This window comes from Gopherus evgoodei, chromosome 14 (assembly GCF_007399415.2).
Source record: "Gopherus evgoodei ecotype Sinaloan lineage chromosome 14, rGopEvg1_v1.p, whole genome shotgun sequence".
In the NCBI taxonomy this organism is placed as follows: Eukaryota; Metazoa; Chordata; order Testudines; family Testudinidae; genus Gopherus; species Gopherus evgoodei.
The window spans coordinates 27,275,696-27,289,895 of NC_044335.1; the positions used below are offsets into that span (position 1 = coordinate 27,275,696).

Below are 14,200 nucleotides of genomic sequence, written 5' to 3' on the forward strand. Positions count from 1 at the left end.
TTCAACAGCTACAGGCAGCCAGCAATATGCAATGACACACAGCTCTACCTATCCTGAACCACATACAACCATACTGTTCCCAAGATGGCCCAATTCTTGGACAAGATCAGCTTGTTGATGAAGAACAGCTGATTAACACTGAACCCAGCAACTGGAAAAGTGGTACTGGGTGTCAGAGGAAAGCATTTTGAAGAGTTTGCAGCTACAGTGCAGCCAGTTAAAAGTACACTCCCACAATTGGTCAATTCAATCCACCTGTTAGGAATGCTCTTGGATTCCCCTCCCTGATGCAAAACTTTCACATAGAAAGCATTACTCATGAATGCTGCTATCATATCTGGTTGGCGAGGGGACCCCATCCTGGCAAATGATGGTTTGACCTCAGCCTGATCTCAGACCATTGTCATTTCTTGGCTGGACTATAGTAACACAATAAGGCTGAGCCCGATCTTTAGCACTTAGGAAACTCCTAATACAGAACACTGCCAACACATTTCAGCAACACAAGCTAGCATAATCCTAGCAAACCTGTCCTCTACTCTCTACACTAGTTTCCCTCAGGATATCAAATCAAGTTCAAGGTCTGAGTCCTTATCTTCTCTCAATGGCCCAGGGTATCTAAAAGATCATGGAAGTCCCCCAGCTGAAGATGGCTGTCAACAATTTCACTCCTCCAGCACAAGACGACATTCTACAATGAGGATAAGGCTTGCCTGTTCAGAAGACAGAGCTTTCTGGAGCTGGTCCGAGAATGTGGAGTGAACTCCCCCACAGGAACTAAGGGCTGTAACAAACCTCACCACATTCTGCTCTAAGAGCCAGGTGCATTTCTTTGACCTTGCCTTCTCTAACAGATATCTAGTTCCACATTGCTATATGTTTACTACAAAAAAAAAATCCATAAGGAAGCACTCCACTGCACACACTTCTCCCTCCCACTTAATTCAGCTCTTAATTGGATTGTATGCATATAGTCTTTAATGACATGATGACAAGCTATTTTTTCCACAGCTTTATTTACTACATACCATTCAAACATTGCACTGAATACAGAATTATGGATTTCATCATGGGTTTTCATGGCACTCACCACAGTAACATCTTAGTATTTCACAAGAATTAATAAACTTATCTTTACAACACTACCATGTGATAGAGGATGATGGTATTATCCTCAACTGACAGATAATAGCTGTGTCTCAGTTCCTTAAAGTTAAAATTGTCAAATGGGTCCATGAATTTTGTGTGCCCAATTGTAGATGCCTGGCATCTGATTTTTCAGAGTAATGAGCATATTATAGCACTTTAAGTTCAGAACACAGTGCTCACTGACCTCAGCCACTTTTGTGAGTGCTGAAGAACATAAGAATGGCCCTACTGGGTCAGATCAAAGGTCCATCTAGCCCAATATCCTCTCTTCCAACAGTGGCCAATACCAGGTGCCCCAGAGGGAATGAACAGAACAGGTAATCGTCAAGTGATCCATTCCGTCGCTCATTTCCAACTTCTCGCAAACAGAGGCGAGGGACACCATTCCTACTCACCCTGGCTAATAGCCATTGATGGACCTATTCTCTATGAATTTATCTAGTTCTTTTTTGAACCCTGTTATGGTCTTGATCTTCACAACATCTTCTGGCAAGGAGTTCCACAGGCTGACTGTGCGTTGTGTGAAGAAATACTTCCTTTTTTTTAAACCTGCTGCCTATTAATTTCATTTGGTGACCCCTTAGTTCTTGTGTTATGAGAAGTAGTAAACAACACTTCCTTATCTACTTCTCTATATCAGTCATGATTTTATGGACCTCAATCATATCTCCCCTTAGCTGTCTCTTTTCCAAGCTGAAAAGTTCCAGTCTTATTACTCTCTCCTCATACGGAAGGCACTCCATACCCCAATCATTTCTGTTGCCCTTTTCTGAACCTTTTCCAATTCCAATATATCTTTTTTGAGATGGGACAACCACATCTGGTAAACCAAATACTTTTGTAAACCAAGTTGAGTATCCAGACAATGAGGAACACAGTGGCCATCTACAAAAAAATTGGTTTACATGACTTGCCAGTACCAAATAGGGGCTCTGCAGAAGAGGAAAGGATAAATTACAGTTCTTCTGGTTGGCGTTCAACTGCCTTAACCATGAGCCCATCCTTTCCTCTTCCTGCAGTCCCCTGCCTCATTCACAACACATCTTTCAACTTCTGCAACAAATGAAGCAAGGGTCTTACATACAGCAGTCTGAGGAAGGAGTGTGATCTGAGAATGAGCAGGTGTCCTTGTGCAAAAAAAACACAAAACAAAAAACAGCATGCAATTTTAAGTCTATCATAATGCATATTCAGAAGGGGTCTGAATTAAGGTTGCACTGGGAAAACTTATTTCTGGCATTTCCTAACTTTTGAGTATTTGACTTCAAAACCTTAACATTCTGATAAACTAAGATATTTTACATATAAAAAAAAAGTTCTCACCCCTCACTACAGTCTTCATCCATTTCTTTTTTTTTAATCAATTTGCTCCCCTTTCTGGGTGGTGAGTGGATGCTCTATTTTTTGACCGTAACACTTTACTCCCTTCCAAAAACCATATACCATGGTCTTATAGTGCTCTCCTTAACCAGATGGAAGAGTGAATATAGCACTCTCTGAAGTTTGTCGTCATTGCTTTTTCAAGTCAGCTTGCAGAGGGCGAAGTACTCCTCCCAGTTCCTGCTGGCCCACTCAGTAAGGGGCCATAATTGGTCCCAATCTAACATGCATTGCCTTTAGCTCCTGCTGTTCCTTCTTTTGTCATTCTCCTTGCTATTTCTGTGTGCCTTTTTCACCTTTTTTCAATCTATTCCTTCCATCCTCCCCAAACTCAAATCTGTGTAGCTTCTGCACATAATCCCAGATCAGGCAGTTGGATTGTATCTCTCTGGGAAAAGGTGGGTGGTTGTGGAGAGGAATACTCCTCCATAGGTTACATAGGTGCAGCTACTGCTCCATGGATACTCCTCCAGTTTCATGGCTGGAGTAACCTCCAGGCCTGTAGCATCTCTATGGGAGGATTGCCAGTGAACGTGTGTAGTGGCAGATCCACCACCAGAGTCTCTGTTCCAAATCCTCATTGAACATGTTGTACAATGAGCCTCACAGGTGCACATGGAGGTGCACACCCAAAGAAAAGGGCTCTATATATCACTCTACTCTGCAGAGAATCCACACCAATTCCATCAGCAAGGTCTTCTGCATCCATGAGTATGGTGCAGAATTTGCCTTATGACATTTCAGCACTATTGTCAGACATGCTAGAGCAATGAAGCTGAATTGGCAAGTTATTAATTGCAGCACTGTGGGGGAGGCATTGTGTATGAGAGCAACACACACAAATCCACTGCTGTGTGCTCTCTTTATGAGTACTTAAACAGAGTATTATTCCCAAATTTAAATGTGAAACCCTGTATTTAAATATTCCCCTATAGTACTTGCTGCCCTACAGCTATAACATAGTACTGCATGAGAACAAACAATTGAACATGACTAGAAGAGAGCAGTATAAATTTGCCTAACTTGAAATGTACAGAGTATATTATAAAAGGCAATAAAATATTAAGATTTAATCATTTTTCAATTTTTAAAGTGTTATTAGTAAGAAAAATATTTTATGTATACAATTCTTAACCCAACATTTTCCCTTTAAATAAGAGTATGGAGGAATATGAGAAAAATAAAGAAATTTCTCCCATCTGGTTTTTACCATGTTATCAATTAGATGTATCTTTTCCTTCCTAAAATCTAACAAAATATGTAATTAATAAAATGGCATTTCTGTCAGGGAATTACAGCAACATTATTGGTTTCATTGCAGAACAAAGTTGAATGTCTTGTCCTCTTCACATCCAAAACTTCCTGAAACACAACATACTGCCTGTAGCATCTTATTACTTAACTATGTACACAACTTTTTTGTTTGTTACTTCCCCTGCACCCGCTCCAGGAATCAGGAGAAAACATTTAATCTTTTAAAGGACTTACCAGTAATCTGAAGCTGTGATTTCATGGCAAATCCACTGACAGTTCCTGATCTTGGCCCACTGCCAGCCATAATATGAGCTGGGCCTTGAATCTGAATGAGGAAGCAAAGCAGACATTAAAAACTCAATAATAAAGTCTAAAATCAAATTCTCCATTTTTTGGCATGCATATACAATATATTGAGGATAAATACAATACACTTGTTTTCCTTGCAACTATGTTTCCATTTTGCCTACATATAAGATTAACTCTATTTATTAGCTAGTCACATAGTACCCAGGGTTACATTATCACACCTGGCTGTTATCATTCATGTGGTCATCCCTCTCTACTTCCCTACTCCCAAAGAGAAGGTTCTCCTAATCCTCAGAAGGGTGCCACCCATCTAACGTATAGAAATCTCCACCCTCGATACGTACTTCGAAATCCTGAACAATCAAGTTCAGTGGAAAACACTTTAAGAGTATTAAGAGGCAGAGCAAGTAGAGTGGCTGCTCCTCCCCTTCCTCTGCACTCCCAAAACAAGATTATTCTTGCTATTTTTCCTGTAAATTTAATGTAACTTCCAATGAATTTTTATTTGTAAGACAAATATTTTGATTTGTTTGTACTAAATCGGGTCCAGTCTACAGCTGTTGCTCCTGGCTCTACAAAGCACTATTCAAAGAGCAAACAAAGCAGTCTCCTCTCATGCTGTGGAGATGCCCTCCATTTAGATCACAACTCCAGTACAGTTTTCCCTTGCTCTTTCAACCTTTGGGCTCTCAGCTGTCTACTCTCAGCGCACACTGGAGTGGAGAGAGATTCTCCTTAAACCATTGATTTAAAGACAAAGTACCTATCCTGAAAAAAACAATGCATCAGATCAGTGGCTCTAATATGCCAACAGATCTAAGGGATAAATGTGAGGTGTTTATTTAATAAAAAGTGGAAGATGTGAAGGAAATGTCCAGTTACGCTAGTCTCCCAGAGATTTTAAAGTGCACCATTAAATCTGAAGTGATAAGGAGGTATCTGTCCCTCCTCAAGTGACTAGGTCATACACATAATGTTAATGAGTCTACCACAGCTTCCAGCAAAGGGATGTAAACCTTTAGGAGTGGATGCTTATGCACTTAGTGCAAAAGGTTCCAGGTTTGTTCACTTTTAGTGGACCGTCCAAGCAGGGTCAACTACACATGAGTATGGCTATTCAATAAAGATTTTAGATTATGTATTGTGCAGCATAGAATATGGATAAGGAGACTAAATATATAAAAATATGAACTTCCTTGCCTGAAAGTTACAGTTTGAAGTGAATTTTCAAATACTTCGTCAATTAATGTGAAATTGATGTTTCCACATTTGTTTGAAAAAAAGGAAAAATGGGTAATTCGCCTCACAAATGTAACAGTTAGAGGGTGTTCACTACTGGGAAGTATGACAAAGCAGAAATATTAACGTACCATTGACTTTACAATATCAGAGAGACAAGGTGGGCGAAGGAATATCTTTTACTGGACCAATTTCTGTTGGTCCACATTTTCTCTCTAATATTCTGGCACCGACATGGCTACAACAATGCTGTATGTCACAGTACTATATGCTGCTATTACTGCAATTAATTTGTTTTACTAGTTATGAATCAAATCTTTCTAATAATCTTGTGAGAGTTCTTTTAATGTAAGTATTTAAAAACAAGTCTGATTAAATTAGATAAGACATTTAATAGACATTTATAGAGCAGCACCATTCATAGCTGAACAACGATTAAGTCTAGCAAAATTAAAAACCTAGGTATCTTGTATACTTTAAGAAAGTAGCAGACCAAAATGTCTAAACCAAAGCAGACACACCAGACAGCTTGGAGGTGTTTGCACTTAGAGTGAAGCTGCTATTTTCCATGCACATAATGCGTCTCTACTAAATGTGATAATTACCTGATGTTTGAATTCAAAGACAGTAAGTACATAAAGCATAAAAACGTAATCCTAAAATCTCTCTCATCGCAATTTTTAATTTAGAGGCTTGGAAAAGACTAAGTATTAAAAGGATTCAAAATATGTGACCTCATTTTCACCTACAATATGGTGCATGGTAGAAAGCAGTAGTGAGTAGTCCTATTTAATTAAATGGGATTATTCACATGTATAAGTATTTTCAAGCGCAAGACCTAAAACTTTTACAGGCAACTTGCTAACTGATGAGTTTCAGGTGGCTATAATTCCATTAATTATTATTATTAAAAATGACAGATCAGAGTCTGTTGTATATTGGGTAGTTCTCCAAACTTCAATGAAATCTCAGTTTTTGGTGGCTCTGTCAATCAAATCTGAAACCTGGGATACTTTTGTTGGATGTTTTCTAAATTTCCTACAATCCACTGGTCTGTCGTTGCATGTGGGTGACATACCACAAATCAAGTATCATTACTCAATTAGAAAACAAATGATAATAATCAACCTAATGAAATTCTCAAAAATCCATAATTGTTAATGAACAGCCTCTGAAGAAAGAAGGGGGGGAAAAAAAAAGCCAAAAACTCACAAGTCATACATATCCCAGCTGGCTGCAATAGTTAGACTTTTTTTAAGCACATAACACCTCTGGTACAAATTAAATATATTAATTAAAAATAAAAATTCCCACCCATTTTGTTCTAAACAACAAGTTAGCTGTATAATTTAAGTCTATGAATCACTGCCCTGACCTAAAGGAAACAAATCCAAAACAGTAACATTTCAAAAATTAGATTTGAGACAGGTAGGTTAATTATGCCTTGTAATATTTTCATTTCTACTGTAACCGTGTTTTCAGTGATGAACAGGTAACATCAACTTTTGCAAAAGTTTCAATTGCTTGCCAAAACTAGATACAAAATTTCAGCCTGTTCCTACAAACAGGTGCACTACAGATCTTGACATCTTCATAGAGATAAGGATCTGTACCTGCATCTGTTTGCAGGATTGTGCAAGCCGTTCTGTTCACGTAGAATCTTGAACCCATGAAAAATGTCCTTATTAACTTAATATACCAGTTGAGTGCCTCAATCAATGTGTGAAGCCTCTATATTAAGAATTAAAGAGTGACAGAGGAAAGTATTTTAATTTTTTTAACTACATTTTAATTGTTTAACTATTTTAACTGATATAAGAACACTTTCTTATTACCAATTAAAGCATGAGCTATTCTGAAAAATGACTAATAGCGGCATAGGAAGGTTATATGTTTATTGTCTAAGTCAGGGGTCCCCAACGCAGTGCCCGCAGGAGCATCTTAATGCGCCTGCGTCCTGGCCCCCAGGAGAGCACCGGCTGAAATGCCGCAGCAGCATTTTGGCGGGACCACCTCTTGATGACGATGCTTGTCGCTGACTAGTGACGTCATCAAGAGGTGTCGCTCCCGAATTTCGGCAGGGACGCCTTCGATGACGCCGCTTGCCATCGACAAGCGACGTCATCGAGAGGCATCATTGCCAAAATTCGGCAGCATTTCGGCGGGTACTCCACCACCGCAGTGGTCCTTCGGCTGGCACCTGCCAGCCAAAAAGGTTGGGGACCACTGGTTTAAGTGATAACCATACCAAATATTTAAAGAGTAGTCAGATGACTGTCAGCCTTGCAAAGTCAACTTCAGTTCTTTTCCATCTCACACATCGCCACCAGTAATAAAGACTCCACAAGCACGCTGATAACCATGCAGCCGCACAATCTGTGGGGGTATGCCCAAATGTAACTGACTAGAAATTAGGTCTAGTCTACACACAAGTTGCAACAGTTTAACTGAAACCTGTTTTTAAATCAATGTATAGTTGAACAGGTATAAAAGGTTGCATGGCACTTTTTTGGAACAGCTCAACTAAGTTCTCAATTGACTTAAGCTAAATTGAAATAACTCTAGTCCCATCTGAAGCAAGTTTCTACATAAGCCTTCTGCACTGGTTTACCTGTGGGCTTTAAAAATCACATAAGTTAAAATCAGTACAATTTTCTCATGTAGACACATGCTTACTAAATTGTTTTATTGATGGATGCTAAAGGAATATAGAATGCAGTTCACATTCTTAGCTGACATCATAGAACTCTATGTTATTGTATCAATGTTTTCTGTATCAAACACTCTGAAATACAACCAAAAACATGCTTTCAAAATAAAAACAAAACACCCTGCAAGTCTTTCCAGACTTTTCCATCTTGGGGATCATCATCAATAGTGAAGGTTCTATGAGCCAACAAGTAGGCCCTCAGTAACATCCGTGCAACCAGTAGGGTTGCACAGGTGTAACTGAATTGAACTCCATAAACAATCCCGTTGATGCACAAGGAATAGAATCCAGATCACTCCTCTCTAGCTGTCATGCTACTTTTTACCCATAAAAGAGCCAAGAACTTCCTACCACTGAAGTGAGCAAATAATCATAGAACTGGAAGGGACCTCGAGAGGTCATCTTGTCCAATCCAGTGGACTCGTGGCAGGACTGATTATCTAGACTATTCCTGACAGGTGTTTGTCTAACCTGCTCTTAAAAATCTCCAATGATGGAGATTTCCACCACCTTCCCAGGCAATTTATTCCAGTGCTTAACAACCCTGACAGGAAGTTTTTCCTAATGTCCAACCTAAACTGCCCTTGCTGCAATTTAAGCCCATTGCTTCTTGTACTATCCTCAGAGGTTAAGAAAAACAATTTTTCTTCCTCCTCCTTGTAACAACCTTTTACTTACTTGAAAACTTATGTCTCAATCTTCTCTTTTCCAGACTAAACAAACCCAATATTTTCAATCTTCCCTCATAGGCATGTTTTCTAGTGTTTCATGTTTCCACTAATGAGTAAATATACACAAGGAAGAAGATTTAAGTAGGGAAGAATACTATTTAGATTAATGTTTTAAGAAGAACTGAGTTTCCTTTAACTTCTTTTCTTTTTAAAAGATTGCATAGAGCTACTTTACTATACCAGTCAGGCATTCCAGAGTATCTGAGTGTCTTCTTGCTGTCTCCAATGCTTAATTACCAAAGCCTAGGATATTTAAAATGCGCTAATTGTAACAAAACAGGTAAAAAAAAATCTTAAATCAATAACTAACAATTCCCTAAGTAAACTGAATGTGACTAGCCCCTCACGTTTGCAATTACTAATGACGACACCATTTTTTAATTTTTTATAAAATATTAATATTTTCCAGGGTCTGTGACAGCTGAAACAGACACCTGTTTGCTTTGAAACACTTATGTACTATGACTCCATGATATAAAAAGGTACAAATTTAGGAAACTTTTCATTGTAAATCAGCTGAGTGTTGTGCTACAAAATCAAATATATTTCTTAAAAACTGAAAATGAAGAACATAGCACTTAAGTCTTGTCTGGCATACAGAAGGATACATTAGGACAATCAGGGAATCAGTGCTTTTAGACATCCAGCAGAAATAATAATTCAGTGCTTGACTGGGTAATATCAGTGATTGTTTTTGACCTCTCACAGTTAAGGATTTTCTCCAGGAAGTTCATCTTCATGACCCATGCCCTTTGCAGTATGTGGAATATTAGATAAACTATGCTGCACTGCTCCCTAAGGTAGAGGCAGATAGGATGCACTGAATTCTGAAGGAATGCTAAATGATTTTAAACCATCTGACAACCTTCAATGTTATGCAGCCTAACATTTTCTGGAACTTCCAGAGTTCACAGACAGCTTTCATTTTTTATCCTGTGTGTAAATTCACACAAATAACGAATCAGGAATTGTTAGACTCTAGGTAAGAGGTTTGTGGAAAGAAAGTAATTGCAGTAGATGCATTATTCAAGATTAACTTCAGAAGATAAAAGTACATTAAGTGAACAGTTCACCTTCAGAAGTTCACATTTATTCAAGTAAGGGTACATCTACACTACCAGCCGGATCAGTAAGTAGTGAGCAATCTTTCGGGGATCAATTTATCACATCTAGTGTAGCCACGATAAATCGATCCCCGATTGCTCTGCCGTCAACTCCTGTACTCCACCGCAGCAAGAGGCAGAAGTGGAGCTGATGGCAGAGAGGCAGCAGTCGACCCCATGCCATGAGGACGTGAGGTAAGTCGACCTAAGATACGTCAACTTCAGCTACGCTATTCTTGCAGCTGAAGTTACGTTTCTTAGGTCGATCCCCCTACCCCACCCGCCAGTGTAGCCCAGGCCTAAGTAGGCTGGGAGTTAATATTGGAGGTGGTTATTCGAAGACAGTGTTCTGTCACGCAAGGCTTAGGAAGCAGCAGAACAAGAGGCTAGCAGATCCAGTGAGATTCAAAAGCCCTACATAACTCCTGTAAGCCTGTCTTTGGCACAAGTATTGGAGCGTCTTCTGCTGCTAGCTGGCCCTGCTGCTTCACTCCTTTAAACGACCAGTCTCCCCTTCTGCAGAATTCCTTAGCCCCACTTGTGTGGAGTTGTGTAAAGTGATACCTCATGCCTCTGCTAAACCAAACCAAATGATAAAATGCAAAGAAGAACTCCCACTACAGAAATTTTAGGCAAGTGAGTGATTGCTTGATATTGCTACTCTCCTGTGCTTGCTGCTGTTCACAGTCTGAAAAGACTCCCCTCCTCTTATCAAATTGCTGCCTTTTGCGGGCAGAATGCTGGAGCAGATACAGGGAATTCATTAAACTCTCTAGCATGGGGAAAAGACCAAAAAGCAGAAGAGGGCAGGACAATCAAAATGGCTGTCAATGACACTCACGATATGTCTATACTACCCGCTGGATCAGCGGGAAGCGACTGATCTAGTGGGGGTCGATTTATCACGTCTAGTCTAGACTCGATAAATCGACCCGAGCTCTCTCCCACTGACTTCTGTACTCCACCGCCATGAGAGGCACAGGCAGAGTCGACAGATGAGCGGCAGCAGTCGACTCACCACAGTGAAGACACCGCGCTGAGTAGATCTAAGTACGTCGACTTCAGCTACATTATTCACGTAGCTAAAGTTGCGTAACTTAGACTGATCCCCCCCATCCCCCTCGAGCGTAGGCCAGGCCTCAGGTGCACAAAGCAGCAGCATTTTTATAGAAGTATGCAATATCTGGACAAAAAGGCAAATTGTGGCTAATTATGTAGCTCCATAAATTCCATGTGATCTTATGTATATCAAATGCAATCTATCATATCACCCTTCTTCGATGTGGTGTGCAAAATGCCATAACTTCAAAGGGGAAAGGAACTTGGTCCGCCCACCCACACACGATCAAGAGTTGTTTTAATTCCAGCTCTAATCTTGGCTCCTTCTGTGGCCTTGGGCAAGTCATTTAACCTCATTGCTTAACTTTTCCCCATCTATAAAATGGTGCTAATACTTACCTAAGCAATAGGAATTGGGAGGATTGAAGTTTGAAGTGCTTGAAGATGAAAGTTCCATAACAGAAGTGCTATCGGAACTTGAAAAACCAACTCAGACAGGGTGAGCTGAACTTCTGGCCTTGAACCACTGGCTCCTTCTCTGGAGAGTAGCAAGGAGGCAGGGACCAGATCACCGCAAGTTCTGATTCTAATTTGACAGGAAGAGAGAGAGCTAAGAGGGAACAGAGCAGAGCAGCCACCCCACCACTAACTCTTTTTCAGGAGGGGGAGAAGGCAGGGAAGAGTGACTTCTTAGCTACTCCTCTTTTCACATAATGGGCAGGAAATGAGAAGAGCAGCTTCTGAGCCACTTCTCATTTAAGAGGAAAAAGGGGGAAGTGAGAAGCAGAGAGCCCAGATGGAAAGGGTAGCTGGAAAGCGGAGGGCCACTACCAGAATACTAAGAAAAACAAAAACAGATTTGACATTATGTCTTCTACCTATCAATTTCCATAGTAGTTGAGTGCCTTTTACAATCTTTTAATCTATTCATCCTCAACGCACACCCTCATTAGAATCCCCAACAGTCACTTTTTCCTCGATTTAGTCAAATGGTACACAAGTTTTTTTGATCACATTTTAAAATGGGCCATTCTCATATGCTAAAAATCAACTCTGAAATTAGTCACATGTGCTCTTAAATTTTTACTTAACAGTCTCTCTATTTCGGGGTGATCTAAAAACAGCAAGAGATGAAACTGTACGCAGAGCATACAATTCTAGGAAAGAGTGAATATCCAGAACATTACTCCACATTAAGTGTTGACAGTGTGCTGCTTGAACTGTACAAAACCCAGGGAGACATAGTTCTTCCCCCTTGGAGTTCACAGTCACAATGGACAGAAAATAATACACACAATGCTCCTGATGAAGACACAACTCAGAGGAGAGAGCTGGACCAAAATGAGCATGATAAATATGCTTTAAAAATATCCTGTGTGTAATGTGACATCAACTTCTTGGTCTATAATCTTAGAGCATTATGTCTTATTCATACTATACAAGTGCCACTACTGTTTAGCAGCCTGTATAATGCACTGTTTCAATCTGAAAGTTAGCTGCTAGGAACAGCAGGAGGTAGAGGTGGTTTGGCACTAAAAGGGTTAAAAAGATGCTTAGAAAGAAATAGGATTCAGGAGAGTTTCTGCATCAGATTATAACTGGGGTCAGTGAAAGGATCAAGAAGGGCTTTTACAGCAAAATGGGGCCCGTCCAGTTTCCCCACACACACCTTCATATGTACATCACTTAACCAATACACTGCCACAACAGTCAGCCAGTTAATCAGTTTTAATTTCTAAACAGATCTATTTTGTTCAAAGTAGCCTGTGCCCTAGTACTCAAAGGCTACAAGTTAAAACCTAAAATCCAGATGCTGAAGTTACGAGTAGCCAAAAAGAGGTCAGTGTAAGTGGTTAAAAAGCGCTTAGTGTGATTTCAGTGTAACAAAGAAAGGAGACAGCCCTGTAATTCAACAAGGGAGTTCAAAAATTTTCAAACTTTAAAAAATAATTCTCATCTGAGATGAAGCCAGAACACTTTCAAGCCAAAATGAATTTTAAAAAATTAGAGGCATTAGAAGTAAGATAACTGGTGTTTTATTACACAACAGTTGGTCCCTGAATTTAGAATTAAGACTTATTTATATCTGGTAATTTAGAAGAAAACATCACCTTTCAGAAATAAGCACAAATAAAACCAGCTATTACAGTGTCTATATACAGGTACAACTCAGCATTGACTATGAAAGAAACTAAAAACATGTCTCAAATACTTGAATTTTTTTAAATCAGTACAGAAAAGCAGTACCATAGTTTAACTCTGCTTACTGAGTCAACATATACGTTACTCTTCTGGTATAATCAGTCAGGTGCAGCTTCAAAAACAACACTGGTAATTTCAGAGACATAATAAAGTACTAGTGAGAAAAAGAGGAAAATTTTGAGTTACTCTCCTGTGCTTATTTAAAAAAAAAAAAGGGCACTCACATTCAGGATGACAGTGACTGTGATGTGGAGAAAAGGGGAGAGAGTATGAAGCAGAAGAAAAATGGTGAAAACCTGCCCAGCTCTTCCCACACTTTCCCCAACTGTGTACTCCCTATGGAAGAAATATCTGATGTTTTAAAATACATCTTAACAACTCCTAGGAATGTGTATTGAAAAGAGGTTGCTAATTCAAGAGTAGCAGCGTTTCTACCTCTCTCTCAGACAGACAGGGTCATCCTACTGTTTTGAGACAGGTGGCAGTCCCTTCACCTTGATCAGCCTACCTACCGGTCTTGCTTTCCTCCCCCTTTCCAATGTGTAATGTCACATTATACACCACAGCAACTTCTCCTTTAAGCCAGTTGACCCAATTGTATGTGGTGGATAAGACTGATGACGGTCTGGTTCTTTATACACCTGCTGAATCTCTGTTCCCATTTCTTCCACCAACCAGTAAGCAAGCAATACATGGAACAAATCAAAGCATCAGCCTGACACCTTTCTGGCATTCATCACTAGCAACAGATCATCCAAAATAAGCAGTATTGTCTGAGTAATACCCAGATCTAAAACTACACTGATAAGGATCAAGGAAGCTTACAGACTCCAGTTGAGACTGCAGGTCCATACTCACCTTCTCCACAACTTTACCTAAAAAGTATCAATTCCTGGCAAGATTGTCATTATCAAGAGTTTCTTCGCTTTTCTGAATTTCCACACTCACACCCACCTGAAGAGGAGGATGTGAGAACAGGAAAACCTTTCTGAACCCAGAACAAGCTGACGGGATGGATAAGGAAAAGGGGGGAAAATGCATATCCTGGCTACCAAAAAAGGAAA

At 39.8% G+C, this 14,200-nt stretch overlaps 1 protein-coding gene across 2 annotated transcripts in view; it reads right to left on the bottom strand.

Moving 5' to 3' along the window:
- ITCH (itchy E3 ubiquitin protein ligase) overlaps nt 1-14,200 on the bottom strand; it is a 119,735-nt gene that overhangs the window by 82,966 nt on the left and 22,569 nt on the right. The window contains exon 2 of one of the 2 annotated variants that reach the window (XM_030533805.1): nt 4,018-4,108. In XM_030533805.1, the coding sequence (XP_030389665.1) occupies nt 4,018-4,087 (70 nt within the window). In that variant the 5' untranslated portion in view covers nt 4,088-4,108. Of the gene's footprint in view, nt 1-4,017; nt 4,109-14,200 lie in introns of those variants that run through there. The other variant, XM_030533806.1, reaches the window with a different exon arrangement.